Below are 19,336 nucleotides of genomic sequence, written 5' to 3'. Positions count from 1 at the left end.
CACTCTGGGATGCTGTTCTCTCAAATCACAGTGATTTTATGCAGCCATAGAAACTGTACAAGGTATAGAGATGGCACAGGGAGGTGATGGCTTCACATGGGGAAGGGAGGCACCCAGATCTTCAGGGTGTCTGCAGAAGAATATCTGGTGGATGAGTGAGATAAACGGGTTCCAGGCTGAGGAAGCACCATGGTCTGGTGCCATAGATGGGGACTGTGTGGGATTTCTCATTTCAGCATTGGCTATGGAGTTGCATGGAGGCAGGGGCAGCAGCTGGAGATGAGACCAGAAGATGGAGGGTTGGGTAGATCAGGTCGAGAAGATGGGATCTCCTCGTGGAAACGGTGACTCATGGAGAAGTGGGGATGATGATCTTTGTTGTTACAAAGGAGAAACAGATTTCCAGAAGAGAAATAAAGAGTGATTTAGTTGGAGCCTGGAGAGAGAGGCTGGCTCACCACAAAGCATTTGGGGATTTTTTTTGCCAGTTTATTCTATATGTGGCATTCTCTCAACACACTGAACCAGGTGATGCTCACTTAAGGCAAGTGAGAGCTTCATGCCAATTGGTCCTTCCTGGTCTGACTATTTTCCTACCCCCAAGAAAGCCTCTCCTTGACCCCTAGCTCAGACATCTGCTGGTGGGCCTTCCCGATGCACTCCCCGCCTCCAACATGCACCTGACTTGAACTACCTGCTTCTCCTTCACGTACAATAAACCCAAGGCTCTTGGAAATGCTTTGATTTATCTCCACCATCTTTCAATAATACTTAGCACCTAAAAAATCAAGAGAATTCATATAAAAATCCAGTTTTCTTTCTTTATTAGAAGGCAAACTGAGGGGTAATGCTCAAAGTGCAACAATGGGTGGAACCCTGGAAGAGCCACAAGTTTTGGAGGGGACATGCATATTCACTGGCACCACCTGAGTGTGTGCCTCTGCCCACACCAGTTCTAAGTGTCAGGGACTAGTCATCATCATCCATGTTGCCAACATGTATTTCCTTCCTGTGCCGTAGACATTGGATTTGGAGACCTTTAGTATCCAGCCTCCCATGTTGCCCTGTCTCCTCTATTGTGATTGTCTGTCTATATATTTCTCTGGCTAGACTAGACACTCCTTGAGGGCAGGGATGATGTCTTATTCATCCTTTTGTCCCTTGATCTCAGCACAGGACCTGGTTTTAGGTATGCAATAACCTTACTGAATTAATCTACACTGAAGAAACATAACTGTGGTAGAATTAGGCCCTGATAAGTCATGCTCTGGGCTGAGGAACTCGAGCTATTTGAAGTTGGAAGTGATGAATGTGGATAGTGGGCCACAGCTGGTCTCGGTCTTCAGGAGGACTTTACAGCCCATTTATATCCCTGCAGTGTGCAACATGTACACATGCCTCACTGCCTTTTTGCATTTCAGGACATTCCAGGACCTCTCCAAACAAGTTGATATGTCTTACGGTACCGTCCGGGATTCTGCTGTGTATGAGTACTTCCGAGCCAAGGGCACCAACCCCCTGGAACAAGACAGCACATTTGCTGAACTCTGGAGGACCATCAGCAAGAACGGAGGGGCTGACAACTGTGTGTCCAGTCCTTCGGAAGGCATCAGGAAGGTAGGTGAGAGCTGGTCACCTAGCCACATGTGTGCTATAACTGGCTGTGGGCACCATTGTCTCCAAGGTAGGAGACACCTTCTCAGAGCAACTCCTTTGAGTAGCCCTGTCATCTACAGGGTGATTCATCTTCAGCCAGTTTGGTAGAAATTTCTCACAGGCATCTGAGTGTCCATAGGAGATGCACACATTCTTTAGGTAGATGCCCATTCTTGGCAACAGAAGCAGAGGGGCTGCTCATTAAGTATATTCTAAGTTTCCAAAGGGTCAGTGAAGAGCAGGCAGAGTAAGCCCCCACATATGGACCTCTTTCCTCATGGGCCCATAGGATGGTAGCCCTGAGGAGCCTGCCCATCCCAAGCGAGAATACTCAGCAAAAGCAGAAGCTGAGGACCAGTTAAGAGGAGGAGGGACTGAAGGGACAAGGTTGAGGAGAGGGTGAGCACACTGTGGGCAGCCGGGGGTTAGAAAGGGGAAGACCACACCTAAGGGGCAGAAGGCCCAGAGCAAGGGCTGGCCAGTTGGGCCTGTCTGTGGAACTGTGCTTTGGAAAAGAGGTGTTCTTAGGGGATGGTGGTGAGGACAGCAAACCTAGGATGGAGGCCATAGTGGGGGAAACTGACAGAGAGCAGGGAGCAAGGAAGCCAGGGCCAGAGAGAAGAAGGACATAGTAGCAACCGTCATTCTTCGGCAGTGGGTTAGACTCTGCTCATTTATTTCATTTAATTGCCCACAATGGCCTGAATTAATCATTGTTATCCCATTGTACAAGTGAGGATCAGAGATGTGGGGTCACACTCCTAGTTAGGTCCTGATGCCTGGGGTTCCAAGCTGTGTTTGGCATTTACCCACTGTATGCTGCAAAGCCCCTAGGGGTCAGTGAGGAGGAAGATGATAGGATGAAGGCAGGTGTCCTCTAAGGATGCTACTGGTGGTAGTGTCCTGCTATCCAGTGACCCTCACATGCGGTGCCTACTGTCCCGGAGGTCCCTAGTGAATGGTGTAAGAAAGACGTGCACCTGTGGCCAGGACTCCTGCCTCTGAGCAGACAGGCATTCCACCCTGCCTCAACATCTCCTCTTCTCCCTTCTGTTCTCACAGAGCAGTTAGCTCATGATGGCTTCTCCTTGTCATTTAGCCACGTGAAACAGTAGAAAGCGTCTGGGCTCTTAAGCCTGACACACTTGGGTGTGAATGCCAGCTCTGTACTAACCAACTATGTGAAGTGGAGCACACTGCTCTTCCTGTCTGGAACCTCTCAGAGTTGAGAGAGGCCCTTTGGAGGTCTCCTTAGAAAGGTAAAATATTCAGGGGTGCCTGGGTGGCTCAGTCAGTTAAGCATCTGACTTCGGCTCAGGTCATGATCTCATGGTTTGTGAGCTCGAGCCCCACGTCGGGCTCTGTGCTGACAGCTCAGCCTGCTTCGGATTCTGTGTCTCCCTCTCTCTCTGCTCCTCCCCCACTTATGCTCTGTCTCTCTCTCCTTCAAAAATAAATAAAAACATTTAAAAAAATTTTAAAAAGGTAAAATTTTCAAAATTATATGTTATGGTAAATTTTGAATGTTTACGTTGAACCAAGTGATACCTTAACAAAAATAATAGGCTGCAATGTAAATATGCTATCCCCATGCTTACGAGATTTATTAAAATCTCTTTGTTTTTAGTGATTTACAAAGGATGGCACTCTAACCTCGAGCTGCCAGGTCTTCCTTCATCCCTAATAAGTGACTCTCTGTGGTTGTAGGTGACCTCATTTGGAAGTAATGAATACAAAGTTGACTTAAGGCTTTTTATGAATGTAGGCCTGGGCCAAATGGCCTTTGAGTTTCCGCTCTCTGCTTTCTTTGTCTCTCATAGACAGCCAATACTCCCATCCATATAGCATTTTTATGAAGATTCATTGCAACAGTGCTACAAAAAGTACTTCTTAGAAAAGATGGCTACTTTTGACTTTATTAAACTTCCATTTGTCGTAAGACACTTTAAAGAAAATAAAAAGACAAGTCGCACACTGGGAGAGGATATTTACAACGTGTTATCACCAATGTAGGATTAATATCAAGATGAGAGGAAGAACTTTTATAAAAGTAAGAAAAATTCAAACAGTTTAACAGAAAAATGGGCATAAGACTTACACAGGCCTTTCACAGAAGAGGGAATGCATATGGCCAGTAATTATAGGAGGAGATATTCAAAATCATTAGTGGTCTAGGATATGCAAATCAAGAACATAAAGGTATATCATTTTACACCAATTAGACCTGTATAAAATGAGAGGTGGTGGAGAGGACGGGAGTAACAGGTGGTTAATTGCTGGTGGGAGTGTACCCAGTACAACCACTTTGGAAATGAGTTTGTTATTCTCTTATAAAACAGAACATCCACATACCCTATGACCCAGTGATACCACGCCTGTGTATCTACCCAAAGGAAACTCCTGCATGCACTTCAGAAGTGAGAAAGGTCAGGGTAGCATTGCTTATAGTCAGAACCCTGGAAACCATCCAAATGAGCTTTACCAAGATAAAAAAAAAAATATGACCTGCAATGAAATGAATGGACTACAGCTTCATGTAATAGCATGGATGAATCTTAGCAGAATAACATTGAGTCAGAAAAAGCGTTCAAGGCAGTTTCATATGGATCAATGAATAGAAAACAACATACGACTTAATACCCATGTAAAATGTATAAAACACACGCATACACACATCGAAAGTAATGATAAAATACAGAATTCATGATAGTGGTTCATATAGATGGGAGAGGCAGAGCAACAGGGAGGAGAAAAGCAAATGGTTGAATCGCAAGTCAAGGTCAGCGTTAGCTTTAGATTCACGGGGTTTTTTATTTTTTTTTTCATTTCTCATTATAATAAATAACTAATGAGTTAATTAAAAAAGGGGTCATTCCTGGACAAAAGGATGGGTGTCCTGACCCAAGGGTTCAGGTGATTAATCCTAGTTTGTGCACCTCCCTTCCCTTCCAAACGAGTGAGTCCTGACCAAGCCAGGGAGAGTTTGGCTCCCACAGATGTCAGGCCCTTTTGTCTCTGCAAGCCTCCAAACCTGTCTAGTATTGTTCCCGGTGTGCCATAAGACAGCAAACACCACCGTAGAGCCCTCTGGATGGTGATAAATTTGGAGATGGGTCATCAGGGAAATAGTTACTTGTCATCCTACTTACCCCTAGCCCATTGCTGGCACTTTGGAAATCATTCACCCTCTGGTAATATTTAGGGTCTTACCTCATGAATAAAACAATGTAAAAAAATGTGAGTAGTGGAAGATGCAAATAAAGGATTCCTTATAAATGCCTATAGCTTCGTGGCACAGAATCTAATCTTTTTCCAGTACATAGGATGTGTTACTTTTATGACACCTTCATTTTATAAACCCCAAACCAGCTTTGGGGTCACAAATCTCTCTCTTGCATTTGGATCTTTAAGAAAAAACTGAACTGCCAGCACTAGACAAATGTTAAGGGTTTTATAACTAGTGTCATAAAAGTAAGTTTATGGTATTGTCAGAAAATGGAGTGTGCTGCATTTTTTACTGGAAGGAGAGCTCAGATTTGCTCTCAGGTCCTCTTCATGTGCCTGTTTGGGGGGCTCCTGCACCTAAATGCTTGTCTGAAACTCTTCCCATCTCTTGCCCCTATGGAGCTGCCCCTCAAGCCCCACCCCCCCCCCCAACCCCAGGCTACAGCTTTGGAAACCTTGTGAATCCCACCCACCTGCTGCAGACCAGGCTGGGGATGACCATGCCCCAAGTGAGGTTCATGTCCTGAATTCAGGAGCTATAAGGAGAAATCCAGCCAAAGAGAGCCTGCTTCTGTGCAGCACAGGCAGCCTGGTAAAGGTGAGGAGGGGATACCCCCAAGGGACATTGCCAGAAACTTCTTAAGCAAAGGGAGGATGACCTCACTTGTAATTTCCGGTTACTCTTTGGTGGCTCTGGCTCCATTTCTGGAGAGTACTTGGTAGTGGAGTGATGTCTAATTGCTACTAAAGTCAAGGAGCTTGGTGTGGAGGGTAACCTCAGAGAGCTGCGATTATTTTTTCCTTGGGAATGCTGCAGATTTTAATGACTTGAAACCAATTTAGGTGGGAAATTGCTTAGCAAGAGGTGATTACTTTTCCACAGTATCAGAACCAGGGAAAGGGATTATGTCATGGTTGCCCCACCTCTGTGACCCTTTCCTTCATGCTGGTGGCCACTCAGACAAGGAGGGGCAGCCCTTTCCAGGCCCTGGTGGAGAGAACAGGAAGGAATTTGTAAGGGGAAGGAAGTTTTATTTATTTACTAAGAACCCACAGCATACAGTTTTTATAACAGACCTGCCTGGCACCCAGTAAGTCTCAATAAATACTGGGTTGTCCCTAAATGAGTCATCTGTTTACTGTTTGACTGAGCAGAGACACATAAATCTGAAATGTATTGGTGCCATCAGTACCATCAGTTGGTTACCCTCCATGGACTTCTCGATGGGAGGGGTAAGGAAAATAACTCCAGGGTCCCTTTCAGGCTTGTCCCTTAATAGCCTTCTCTTAGGAAAGCAACCCTGCTGATCCTCAAGAGGAAAGAAGCTGCCTTCATTTTTCTCAGCCACCTGCTCCTGTCAGACCTGAGCAAAGAGTAGACCAGATGTCAGCAACATTACAGTCCATGGGCTAAATCTTGCCCACTGCCTATTTTTCTAAATGAAGTTTTATTGGGACACAGACACGTTCTTTCATTTACAAACTATCTGTGGTGTCTTTCCTACTACTTCAACAGAGTTGAGTAGTTGTAACAGAGACCATATCGTCTCCAAAGCCTAAAATAGATATGATGTGGTCCTTTACAGAACAAGTTTGAGGACCCCTGGTCTAGAGTAACAGGTGTGCCAGGGATACCACCCCTAGGTCTATGTCATCTAAAAGCACATACACATATCCAGGTACTCATTATCTGGCTCTATATCATCTAAGAGTGCATGAGCACAGCAAGTAAGGAGACCATCTGTTAGCTGTCCATCATCTAACAGCCCATAGGCACATGCGGTAACACATCACCTAGCTCTAGGCCACCCAGTTGCACGTAGGCATATCTAGTAATATATCCTCTTATCTCTATACCATCTAGTGGTGTGTCGTCTGCCTACACACTGTCCTTTCTTGTCCTCTTCAGGTCTAACTCTGGTGGCCCAGGGACTTCTCCCTCACTCCACCAGGACCCAGCTCTGCTCTTGGCCTGGCCTAATCTCCCCGGAAATCTGTTGAGCAGTCTCTGTGTTTCAGGCACTGTGCCAGAGGATCTACGTATACTATTCTTCTCGTCATAAACAGAACTTGATTATCATTATCTACATCGTGTAGAAATGGGACCTGAGGGATCCCCCTCACAGAGGGATGAAGTGGCTTGCTCAAAGTCACACGGACCTGAGTAAGCCATGGCACAATCCAAGCAAAGACTCACTCCAACCTTGCCTCTTCCCATGGGGTGACCTTCCCATTTCTGTATCTCAGTGTGTCTCTTCCCCTTGCATACTCTTTACTCATGCTTTTATTTCCCTTCCTCTTTTACACTAAAGTAACAAGACGTTTACCTGACATTCATTTTTTTTTTTTTTTAATTTTTTTTTTCAACGTTTTTTATTTATTTTTGGGACAGAGAGAGACAGAGCATGAACGGGGGAGGGGCAGAGAGAGAGGGAGACACAGAATCGGAAACAGGCTCCAGGCTCTGAGCCATCAGCCCAGAGCCCGACGCGGGGCTCGAACTCACGGACCGCGAGATCGTGACCTGGCTGAAGTCGGACGCTTAACCGACTGCGCCACCCAGGCGCCCCCTGACATTCATTTTTAAAAGCCTTACTGTCCTTCCAAGCCCTAGCAAAGGTTTTCTAAGTATCTCGATTTATCTTTTGATTTCCAAACTACTAAGAATATCAATTAGAGAAATTTTGAGATGCAGAATTGGGCTAACAAGTGGTTCAAATTTATATGGTAGTAACTTTGTCACAAGAAATCAGACTTGAATGTTGTTAGTGGATTTTTTTTTTTCCTTTAGTTTGATCAACACTATCAAGTAACATCCAGCATAACCCAATTTCGGTGCAGAGCCAGGGCTGACCTGGACTGTCAATTTATTAAGCCTTTCCATAAATCAGACCTAATATTTAATAACACTGTCAAATAGAATACAGTGTTTATGGTTCAAATGTCAATCTTCACTGCTCATCGAGCTCTTTGAATAGATAGACAAGTAGCTTGTTTCAGACCCTGTGGCTAGAGATAGTATTTTTCAGAGGGAAGTAGCTTTTGAGTCCAGCAGTTGTAACAGAAGGTGGTTTTTTCCACTCAGTAAATATCGTTGAGGTCATAAAGTGTGAATGCAAATTCAGGAAGAAAACAGGCCCACAAATCTTATTTATTTCCATGCTGATCTAATGCTTACCCTGGACCAGATTGGGTATCACCCATCAGCACCTGAATCTTATCCCTTCCCCTTGCTCACTGCTCTATGACAAGGGCTGCTCCCATTGCACGTACTCCCTGCTCAATGTCAGACACTGTACCCCATGGAAGAAAAGGACAGGGTCTGAGACCATACCCTGTGACAGGAAAGTCCTTCTTGAGGTCTCCAGAAAGACTGCAGCATTCCAGGGGAGGTCAAGGAACTTTGGTGGCCCACGGTGCTCTTCACTTGGAGGGAGCAAAGTGAGGAAGTATCCTGGTTCCATGGCATGCTGGAAGTTCCTACTGAGGAGGGGAAAGAAGCTTCTAAGGAATGATACTCCTTTGTATTTGGGAGATGCTAGGTGCAGTGATCAGGAAGTTTTGGTCAAGTTGATGAAAGGAACTCTCGATGCAGGTCTGACTCCTGGTAAAGGGATTGGTACAAACTAGGTAGCCCTGTGTAATGAAAGGAACAACATACTCTCCGCAGCAGCCATGGGTCTTATAGGCATACTCTAAGACACATATTTTGTTCTTTCTCTGCTTCCGAGTCAATGTAGACCAGGGATTCTTTATGCCTCTTCCTTCTGAGACACTCACACTGGATAACTATTCATCTCTATAGCTTTTATACTTGCTCAAAAGGCACTATATCCGTTTTTCAAGTTGGGTAGTCTCTTTATTCATTCATTTATTCACTTATTCATCCATTCAATAAATGTAGTTTGAATAGCTTCTGCCTAGAAGTTTGGAGAGGTGAATTTAAGTTCCACTTTTGACTTAATTGAATCTGTGGCTTGCCTTTGGTCAAGTGAATTCACCTCTCGGAGCTGTCTGTGAGACTGAGAAGAGCCTGCCCAGATTAGCTGTGAGCTTACCAATTCATACAGCAGAAAGTGTCTGTCATGGAAGCATAAGGTTGACATTCAGTAGACCTCAGCAAACTGTATGTTAGGAAAAGAAGATAATAAAAATACAAAGACAAATAGAATGTAGTCTTCTAACAAGACATACAGTAAAATGCAGACATGCTAAGTATTTGTTTCATGGGTTTAGACAATTGTATACAACCGTGTAATCACCACCCAAAAGAAGCTATAGAAACTCTCCATCACCTGGGGAAGTTTCCTCGTGTCACTTTCTGGATACTTCTCCCTACCCCCAGAAGCAACCACTTACAACTTTCTGGTAACACAGATTAGATTTACCTGTTCTTGTAATTTATATAAATAGAATAATATACAATGTGTGTATTTGTGTTCAGTTTCTTTCCGCAGTGAAGCAGCAGTGAGGTTTAACTGTGCAATTCCGAATACTTCTTTTCCTTTCTTCGTTTTGAATAGTATTCCATTGTATGAACAAACCTTATTGTATTTGTTCATCCTTCAGCTGACATACATTGCCAGTTTGAGGCTAATAGGAATGAGACTGTATGATCGTTTTTATACAGAGATTTTTGTAGAGAAATGTTTCCATCTTTCTTTACCAAATACAAAAGAGTAGAATTCCTGGATCATGGAGCAGATGTGTGTTTACCTCTGTAAGGAACTGCCTAACCACCTCCAACGTGGTTATTCTATTTTCTACTCCCACTAGTAATACCTGACTTATATACTTGTAAGCTCCAGTGGCTGTACATCCTAACCAGCATTTAGTGTTGTAGCCTTTTTGACTGTAGACAATTTAGTAGGTGTGAAGGATGGTCTGAGGTAGTTCTGCTGCAGGCATCTGGCTGCAAGAATTTTCACTGCAAACATTTTGGCTGAATAACTAATTGGCCATCAGGCAATTTTGCCATAAAAGATAAAATAACCAGTTGACAGTCTGCTTTCATTTCTCCATTGAAAAATTTTCCATTTATATTATATAAATCTTAGCTAGTCCTCATAATGATCTATATAAATCTCAGCTAGCCCTCAAAGTGGTCTATGCAGTAACACATAGAGATGGTGGTCTTAAAATAGAGGATGATGACAACTCTGTATGTTGACTTGATAGAAAGTAAAGTGATAAAACTTACTGGTAGTGTGAAATAAGAGAGTGGTAAAGCCAGATTGCACACTAGACTACACTAGAAAATGATGACAGATCAGTTAAAACAATGACAAAATTTAGTTACAAATGCATTACAGCATTGGCCTATCACATTTTCCATAGAAGTTTGGAGCATCTATCAGGGGACACGTGTCAATATGCCAAGAACAAACAACAGTGCAAAAGGCTCTCACAATGCAATGCGAAGCTCAGTTGCAAATATGCACCCTAGTTTTTGGAAAACTGGGATCTGTTTAATAATTTTATTTTTTTAATGTTTCATTGTGTGCTTTTTAATGCCCCTCTTTTCTTTTTCATTCTTTTATCTTTTATGGCAAAAGTGACTCATGACCAACTAGTTATGTGGCAGAAATGCTTGGAACAAAGATATCTATAGCAAAGATGCTTATGGCAAAAATGTGGACTTGGTGAAGGGTATCCCATCCTTTAATTGGCATTCTTATGGTGGCTAATGGTATCTGGCACTCTTTCACGTGCTTATTGGCCATCCACATAGCTTCTTTCAGGGAGTGTATGCTCAAGTCTTTGTCAATTTTTACTGGGCACTGCATCTTTTCATTATAGATTTAGATGAGTTTTCAATATATTCTAGATGTAAGTCCTTGATCAAATACTAAGGATCAAATATCAAGTTCCAGTCTGTAACTTACCCATTCATTTTTTAATGGTGTTTTTTAAGGAATAGGATTTTTAAAAAATGTTTGTTTATTTATTTATTTATTTTGAGGGGAGCAGAGAGAGAGAGGGAGAGAGAGAAAATCCCAAGCAGTCCCCATGCTCAGCATGGAGCCTGATGCAGGGCTCTATCTTACAAACCATGAGATCATGACCTGAGCCAAAATCAAGAGTTGGATGCTTAACTGACTGAGCCACCCAGGCACCCCAAGGAATAGAATTTTAAAATTTTGATAAAACCCCATAGAGCAGGGCTTTTTGTTTCATGGTTTAATGCTTTTTGTTTCTAGTCTGAGAAAGTTTCCTACCTTAAAGTTGCATGTTTTCTTCTAGTTTTTACATTTATGTCATATATTTGTGTTTTACATTTATGTTGCATCTCAAGGTAGTTTTTTGTGTGTGGAATAAAGAAGTGGTCCAGGTCCACTTTTCCTCCCCATATATGCGTCCCATTGACCTACCATTTATTTAAAAGACAAAAACAAAGTGTGTGTTTACTTAACAAATAGATGTGTTGACTGAAAACCAACTGGCCATATATTTGTTGGCCTATTTCTGGATTCTTTATTCTGTTCCATTGATCTATATATCTATTCTTATGCTGATACAAAAATGTCTTGATTACAGTAGCTTTATAATAATTCTAATAACTCCTTAAATCAGGTAGTATAAGTCCTGCAACTTTTTCTCTTACAAGAGTATTCATAGGTCCTTTCCATTTCCACTTAAACTTTAGAATCATCTTGTCAAATTTCTTCAAAAACGCCTGAGATTTTGATAGCTATGGCACTGAATCTATAGATCATTTGGAGGAAAATTGATATCTTCACAATATTGGCTCCTCTAATCCACAAACATAGTTTTTCCTTTCAAAACACCAACTTTTGACTTTATTGAATTTTCTCTGTTGTTATGGTTTATTGACTTCAGATTTTTTTTAAGTTTTTTTTTCTTCTAATGGTGCCTGAGTGGCTCAGTCGGTTGAACGTCTGACTCTTGATTTTGGCTCAGGTCATGATCCCAGGGTTATAGGATCAAGCCCCACATTGGGCTCTGTGCTGAGCATGGAGCCTGCTTAAGATTCTCTCTCACTCCCCTTCGGCCCCTCCCCTGCTTGTGCTCTCTCCCTCTCTCTCTAAAATAAAAATTTTTTTAATTAAAAAAACTTTTTTTCCTCTATTCACTTTGGTTTTAATTTGCTCTTACTTCTTTTTGCTTTTTAATGTTGAGACTTAGACCATTGCATTTTGCTCATTTTCTTTCCTAATATAAACATTTAGAACTATAAATTTGCCTCTGCTCACTGTTTTAGCTGCATCCCATGGTATTTATGTATTGCATTTTCATTAAGCTCAAAATATGAAGTGTGAGACTTTCAGTCTTTCTCTTTAAGGTATCCCTGTTGAGTTCTGGAGGACAGCAAATGGCTGTGATTTAATGTGGGAAAGGCTATGGGGACAGAAAGCAGGGATGTATTCTGTTTAGTGAAGTTGAGGAAAGCTTCCTAAGGTAGTCCTGTTGTGAACACACATTTTGCAATCCAAACACCTCAATTCCTTTTCAGTTTTGACAATACAAGTGTGAGAACGTGAGAGAAAATTGGTTAGCAGAAAATTAAATACACGGAAAAAGAAGGAAAACCAGAGAGGCAAAAAAGACAGTTAAATGCCATGTAAACGAAGTGCATTTTTATTTCTACTGAATGTATAGTTTCCTTGTAGGAGAATGAAGGCAGTGGTGTTTTCCCTGCTGAACAGTTGCTGTCTAAAGAACCCCCTTCTGGGGTCTCAGCCTTAGTCCTAACTGTCTTGGCCATGCAATATACCTGAGCCTTCTTCATTCACCTGCTTTAACTCTGTGGCCCAACCCAACTCCCAAGTGCACTAAAGTTAAGTATCCTCCAATCCATGCCAACATTTAAAGTAATGAGGCTTTAAGAGGAAATCTTATATATAAATATACATGTATAATTTAAATGTAATATATCACCATTAAGAAAAGCTTAGAATGTTTTTAAAAATAAGCAGAAAAGAACCAACCAAACTTTTCTCATCACCTAAATAAGGCTCCAGGAATTCTTGTGTACATTTCTGTCTAGTCTTTTTTGAATCTGTACAAAAATTGTATATAATTATGATGTTTTAGAAAATATATTTTATCCTGTTTTTCTAATATTGTTATAAAACTTTAGGGGCGCCTGGGTAGCGCAGTCAGTTAAGCGTCCGGCTTCAGCCAGGTCACGATCTCGCGGTCCATGAGTTCGAGCCCCGTGTCAGGCTCTGGGCTGATGGCTCAGAGCCTGGAGCCTGTTTCCGATTCTGTGTCTCCCTCTCTCTCTGCCCCTCCCCCGTTCATGCTCTGTCTCTCTCTGTCCCAAAAATAAAATAAAAAATGTTGAAAAAAAAAATTAAAAAAAAAAAACTTTATAAAAATTATTTTAGTGGCAAATTAATATTTCATCAAATAGATGTAAAATAACTTATTTAAACATTTTCTTCTTGATTGTCATTTGGGCCATTTCTAATTTTTCACAAATGTAAATAGCATTGTAATGAACACCTTCATGTAAAATGTTTTTTCAGTTACTACATTTATCCCTTCAGGTCAAATTCTCAAAAGTAAAATTACATTATTAAAAAAGGATATAAACATTGAAAGCTCTTGAAAAAAATATTGCTGAGTATTGCCAAAAGTAAAACTTTGAATTACATTCTTATATTTGGAATCAAAAGAATACTCAGGTTTCACATTTTTTCCCCCATCAAATCCTTGTGGATTTGTCTTTGGTAGGAAGAATCTTTTTACAAATTGGTATTTTTCTATTTTTCTCATGTTCTCTATTGTGATTTTTTCCACTTTCTTTTTATATAGGTACATATGTATTTTTGCTTTATTTTGCTTTATTATCTCTGGGAAGTCAAATGAAGAAGAAATCATTTCCTTTTCAACTCATTCCCCCCACACACACCCTTGGTCCACATGAGGTATTGCCATCAATGATCCATATATTTTGGTGGGTTTGAGAAAATTAAGATCCTGTTTAGACTTAAGATCATGCTTAGACATCTACCTTTATTTAATAATCAGATTGATACACATATAAACCCCTTCCAAGATGTGTTATTTCTGCAACAATTTATTATTTGAAGTATTTTGTTTCTTATTCATTCATGCATTCATTCATTCATACATTAACTCATTTACTATTGCTGAGTTTGGTTAATATATAAAAGTGGGCTTGATACTTTCCTCCTAAAATTGAGTTAGAATTGATGTAAGGTCAAAATGAAGGCAAAGGCTTATTTTGCACATATGTTATTTATAAAATAAAAGAGTTTTTTTTCCTTTCTTACTTTATCCAGGGATTTCCTTCCTAACATTGGGTCTGGGGTCAATGTTAATCCAGATTAATATAACCATGATGGCTACCATTAGAGAGATTTAGGATGACTCAGGTGTGGTGTTAAGTTTCTGCCATGCTTTAGCTCACTTGTTCTTCAACACAACCTGTTTATTAATGAGAAAACTAAAGTTTGACGAGGGCAAGGCACTTCCTGAAAATCAGTCTTGAGTCAGTTTGGGACCCAGGATTTGAGCTCAGTATTTTTTCTCACTCCAGCACCTGTATCATTATCTGTGGCATCTTGCAGAAATGGAAGGAGAAGCATGATCAGAGTAAAACTAGCTCCTGCCTTCCACTCACCTGGAAACCCGAGCACTTCCTGTCTCTCTCCCTTCCCTGGTACACCACCATGGTACTTGATGCTTGGAACATCATTCCCTTTCTTGGCTGGCCAGGCTGGTTCCTAGTTACTCCTCCAGGCTTAGCAGAAGCATTCACTCTTCCTGAGTCCCTAGCCCTCTACCCCACCCCCAGCTCCTCCTTCCTCCAGGCAGGGCCAGGGGCTTCCTTATCACACTGTGCATACTAGAGCACAGCTTCATCAGATGCCACCCCATCCTTAGTGCCCTGCTTTGTCATATCCCCCGCTAGACTCAGAGTCTCCTTAGAGTCAGGGCTGTCTCTTATTCATTCGTCTGTTCCCAGGGCCTAGAGCAGAGGTAGGCATAGCAGCAAAGCACATGGACATCCATAGCCTTTTATCCTTTTTAAATCAAACAAATGTTCGATGAGTAACAAATGAGAGCGTGCAGAAATGTAGGCATGTGCGTCTTTCTTCAACATAAATGAGGAGGATTGCTGGTACCCAGTTGCAGAGAGGGCAGGAAGGGGGTGAGGAGGGGCACAGAGGGCAGCGGGACTTAGCCAGTCTCCTGGAGCAGGTACCTATACAATTGACTAAGTTGGTCCCTTCATAACACCCTGCTGCTTAATTCTGTTTGATGATGATTGGTTTGGGATAATACAGTCCAAAGATCAAGGAAAGCCCCCAGTGTGCCTCCCTTATTAAATTACTTTGCTTTGGGTTTTGAGCATTGCCAAGCAAATCTTGTTATGAATTCTTCAATTACTTTCTTTTGCAGTTTTAATAATTTGGTAGGGTAAGCTCTGGAATCAAACCAATATCTGTGCCATCATGCTAACTTTGATTATTTTCAAGCTCCTCATTAGAGGGTGGGAGGATGTTCACTCCCCTTAAATCTGATTTTATTTTTCAGATTTGCTCTGCCCCGTAATTTGCTTTGTACCCAGGTCTGATGCACTTCACCTTCGTGCTGGCTGTAAATGTGGGCTGATTCCATTCTGTTTGTTCCGCTGAGTATTATTGTTCTGGGTTTTATGATTTAAGTTTTTTTTTACATTTTGAATTGTTTTGTTATTTGATTCCAAATCAAGAAGCGATTGCTAATGAAAACAATTTTGATTTATTGCATCAGCCAGATCATTGGCAATTTTTGTTTAGCTTATTTTTATTTCCGCTCTGTTGGTATAATGTTGTTTGTGCAGAAACAAAGGGAGAAAGGGAGGAAAGAAAATAACAGTTATAAAGAAACTATTCCATGTGGCATGGTGCTTATGTACTCTGTCTTCACCATTGATGGCGTTTTGTGATATTTTCATTTTGCAAATGAGGAATGCAAAACACAAAAAAGGTTAAACAGTTTGTCAAGAGATTATCAGACTCTTTCTACCATCCACAAGTTCATTTTTGTTACTACTGTTATTACCACATCATCCCTAGCATCATCAATAATATAAAACCTATTTGGGTAGAAGTAGTGGTTTCCCCTGGGATGGGTAGCTCTAATGAGGCATCTCTTTACCTTCCAATATAAAGGTATTAAGATTGGCTTTGAACCTGACATTTTAAAATTTTAGTGTGTGAGAGAGAAAGCATACACACACAAACACAGAGATGGACAGAGAGAGAGTGATGAGGGGTAGATGACCTTAAATCAGGGACAGTAATGAGAGCAGTAAAAGCCCTGAAAATCATGCCTCTCAAGAATCAGATAAAGGAACCAGAAATGGTGTGGAGCCTGGTAAAGAAAACCCTGAGCTGTGAAATTGGCTATCTCTAGTATTTGAAGAATCCTCATATGGAAGAGGTCTTGGATTCATTCTGTACAGCCCATATCTCAGACCTCAGCTTAGTTATGCGAGAAGCGATGAGAAGTGATCACAGTGCTTTCTAGTAAGGGCTGGTTGTCCCTGGGCCATGTGGCAGGCTCCTATTCACCCAGTGGCCCACCAGTCCCCTCTGTGGTGAATCTTTCTGATTCTTTGACTTTATAAAGCTGTACATCCTGCCAAGTAGAGCTCAGAGTTTGTTCTGTGAGAGATAGGACCCCATTTCAATCTTTTTGGTCAGAATGTGACCTCTTTCGTAGCTCCTCAAAGTGCTTTCAGACTATTGTGTGAGGTTTTTCTCTCAAGGCTGACATTTCAGCAAAGGCCATAAAGGAATACTTAAGCCGCAAATGGGGTTAGCAAATGAGACTCTTCAACATTAAACCCACAGAGATGGCCTCCCAACAGTTTCAGGGGTAGTCTTTAATATTAATTGTGATCACACACAATTTTACTACTTTTCTCTCCTTCTGGCACAGTCTGAGTTGCTAGTTCCCAACAACCTTTTATGGCTAAAGAAACAGAGAGGGGGGAAGTGGCCGCAGATGTCAAAGTCACCTTGGCCTCAGGGTGTGGTTTCATGGGTCTCGTTTGAACTTTGTCTCCAAGAAGTCAAGTGCTCAGTTAAAGCAGCATGAATGAGGCAAGGAGAGTGAGGGGTTTGAGTTAACAAAAACCGGTTCTTACATCCCCTTTGTGCCAGAGGCGAGACCTTCGCAAGATAATTCCCGGACAAAGTTACCTCCTCTGAAATACAAGATTAATACTCCTGGGTCTTCCCAGAGTTATCATAAAGATTAGAGGTGATGTAAGGGTTTGGCGCAGTGCCTTGTAGGGTGTCTTTTAACACTGTCATTCTCCAAGTGTGGTCCTTGGACCAGCAATGTCAGCATCATCTGGGACATGTTAGAAATGAAATCTTTGAGTCCTCCTTATACCCAGTAAATCAGAAGTTGAGAGAGGGAAGCAGGGTGGAGACTAGTTGTCTGTATTCTAACATTCCCTCCAGATGATTCTCATGCCCTCTTAAGTTTGAGAACGTGCACTTGAACAAGTGGTGCTTATTGTTATGATTGTTGCTTTATTAGTATTAGTATTTGATTTAGACCTGGATCTTAGAAAGTGACTCTTAGCCAGAGGCCCAGGGATGCCTTTTGATAGGCATTCCTGCCTTTGTCCAGGAAGGTCAGCCTATGTAGGAGAGAACGGAATGGATAAGGGTGAAGGAGAAATCTGGAGGGGCGTTCAGGACATATCCAGCCCAGCTTGCTTTGATTCAAGACCCCAGGCTTCCCCATATCATTGCATTCATGCCTTCAGTTCTTCATTAGTCACTTTACACATATTTATTCAGCACCAACTGTATACCAGACATCATGCTAGGGCAATGAACAGGACACGCATGGCCATGGGGCTTACATTCCTTTGTGTGGGTGTGTGTGCGTGTGAATACATGCACTCATGCATGCGCAGGGAGGAGCTGCATGGCCCTATCCCTATGCTTCTTCAGAGAATGTTTGACCACATGGATGCCTGTCCTCTATGCTGCCTGAATTCGTATATTCTTAAGTTGTTTCCCTTCCCCAGGATAACATTTTTCATTCTGTATTTTCTCTTTGTAATCTATTTTGTATCTAAGCAAACCAATTTACTCTTTCTTTTAGATCATTCTTAATCTTTCCCATGGAAGAACTCAGATTAGATTGTTGTTTATCATGGTCTTTGGACAATTTAAAGTTTTGACAAATCATTGAAAATCAATGTGTCCCTTTGCCCTGCTGGGAAGGTTGTTTATGGCCCCTGGTTTTGCTGATGGTGTGCAGTTTTAGACTTTGAGGAAGAAGCCATTGATTCTTCCAAGTTAGGACTTTTATTTTTCCTTTGTACTGAACCAGCTCCATCTCCCTTGGAGATGTGAGAAACCTCCTTCCACTAAGACAATACTTGATTCACTAAATAAGACTGTCTGTCCCAAAGTGTTAGAGGTGCAAAAAGGGAATGCAACCATAAAGCTTCCATAGAGTCAGGTGCTGGAGGCTGAACATCATTAACAAAAGCTTGGCAAGAATTTGGTAGCAGAAGAGAAAAAAAAATCAGTATGATACCAGAGACAGCTCCTCAGGGGGTTCTGTGTGACTCTTTGGGGCTACTTAGATGTTGAACTTTTGATATGGGAGAGTGGAAGGCCATTTGCAGTCCAGGAGACCTGGAGAGACATTCAGTCTCTGTCAATAGCTGATTCTGTGGTCTTGGGCATAGTCCTTTTTGAGCCTTGATCCTCTTGGGAAATTGACACAGTCTATGCTGTAGAAGTTTATTCTGAACTTTCTTTTTTTTTTTTTTTTAATTTTTTTTCAACGTTTTTATTTATTTTTGGGACAGAGAGAGACAGAGCATGAACGGGGGAGGGGCAGAGAGAGAGGGAGACACAGAATCGGAAACAGGCTCCAGGCTCTGAGCCATCAGCCCAGAGCCTGACGCGGGGCTCAAACTCATGGACCGCGAGATCGTGACCTGGCTGAAGCCGGACGCTTAACCGACTGCGCCACCCAGGCGCCCCTATTCTGAACTTTCTAAGAAGAGAATGTATGAGAAAGACCCAAGTAGAGCACTTTGCAGGAAGAAGATGTAATACGTAACTTTCCTTTAGTGTTTATTTTCAATAGTCTTGGTCTCTCAACTCCATGACTTCTGCTCCTCCATTTAGTGCCCCAACCCGAGACCCTAGAGCCATTAATACTCTCCCCCTTTCTAGACCTGCTCTCAAGAGAGGGTCAGAAATTAATGGACACAAAGGTCTGTATTGTTGGATCTCTCAACTTGAGCACACATCAGCACCACCTAGAGAGATTATTAGATGGTTGAGCTCCACTCCCAGAGTCTCTTATTCAGTGGATCTGACATGAAGCCTGAGAATTTACATTTCTTATTAAGTTCTCCAGTGATGCTGATACTGCTGGTCCAGGGAACATACTCTGAGACCCACTGGTCTACATCATACACTTTGAGGAT

At 41.9% G+C, this 19,336-nt stretch overlaps 1 protein-coding gene across 5 annotated transcripts in view; it reads left to right on the top strand.

Annotated features, from left to right (window-relative positions):
- GRID1 (glutamate ionotropic receptor delta type subunit 1) overlaps positions 1–19,336 on the top strand; it is a 703,600-nt gene that overhangs the window by 658,495 nt on the left and 25,769 nt on the right. For all 5 annotated transcript variants that reach the window (XM_086680178.1, XM_086680177.1, XM_086680176.1 and 2 more), the window contains one exon: positions 1,422–1,617. In XM_086680178.1, the coding sequence (XP_086536304.1) occupies positions 1,422–1,617 (196 nt within the window). The remainder of the gene's footprint in view (positions 1–1,421; positions 1,618–19,336) is intronic.

The sequence above is a fragment of the Puma concolor genome, chromosome D2, assembly GCF_028749965.1.
Source record: "Puma concolor isolate L17-30 chromosome D2, mPumCon1.1.hap2, whole genome shotgun sequence".
Lineage (NCBI taxonomy): Eukaryota > Metazoa > Chordata > Mammalia > Carnivora > Felidae > Puma > Puma concolor.
Note: the sequence above shows the minus strand (reverse complement) of the source record. Positions and strands in the feature narration are given on the sequence as shown.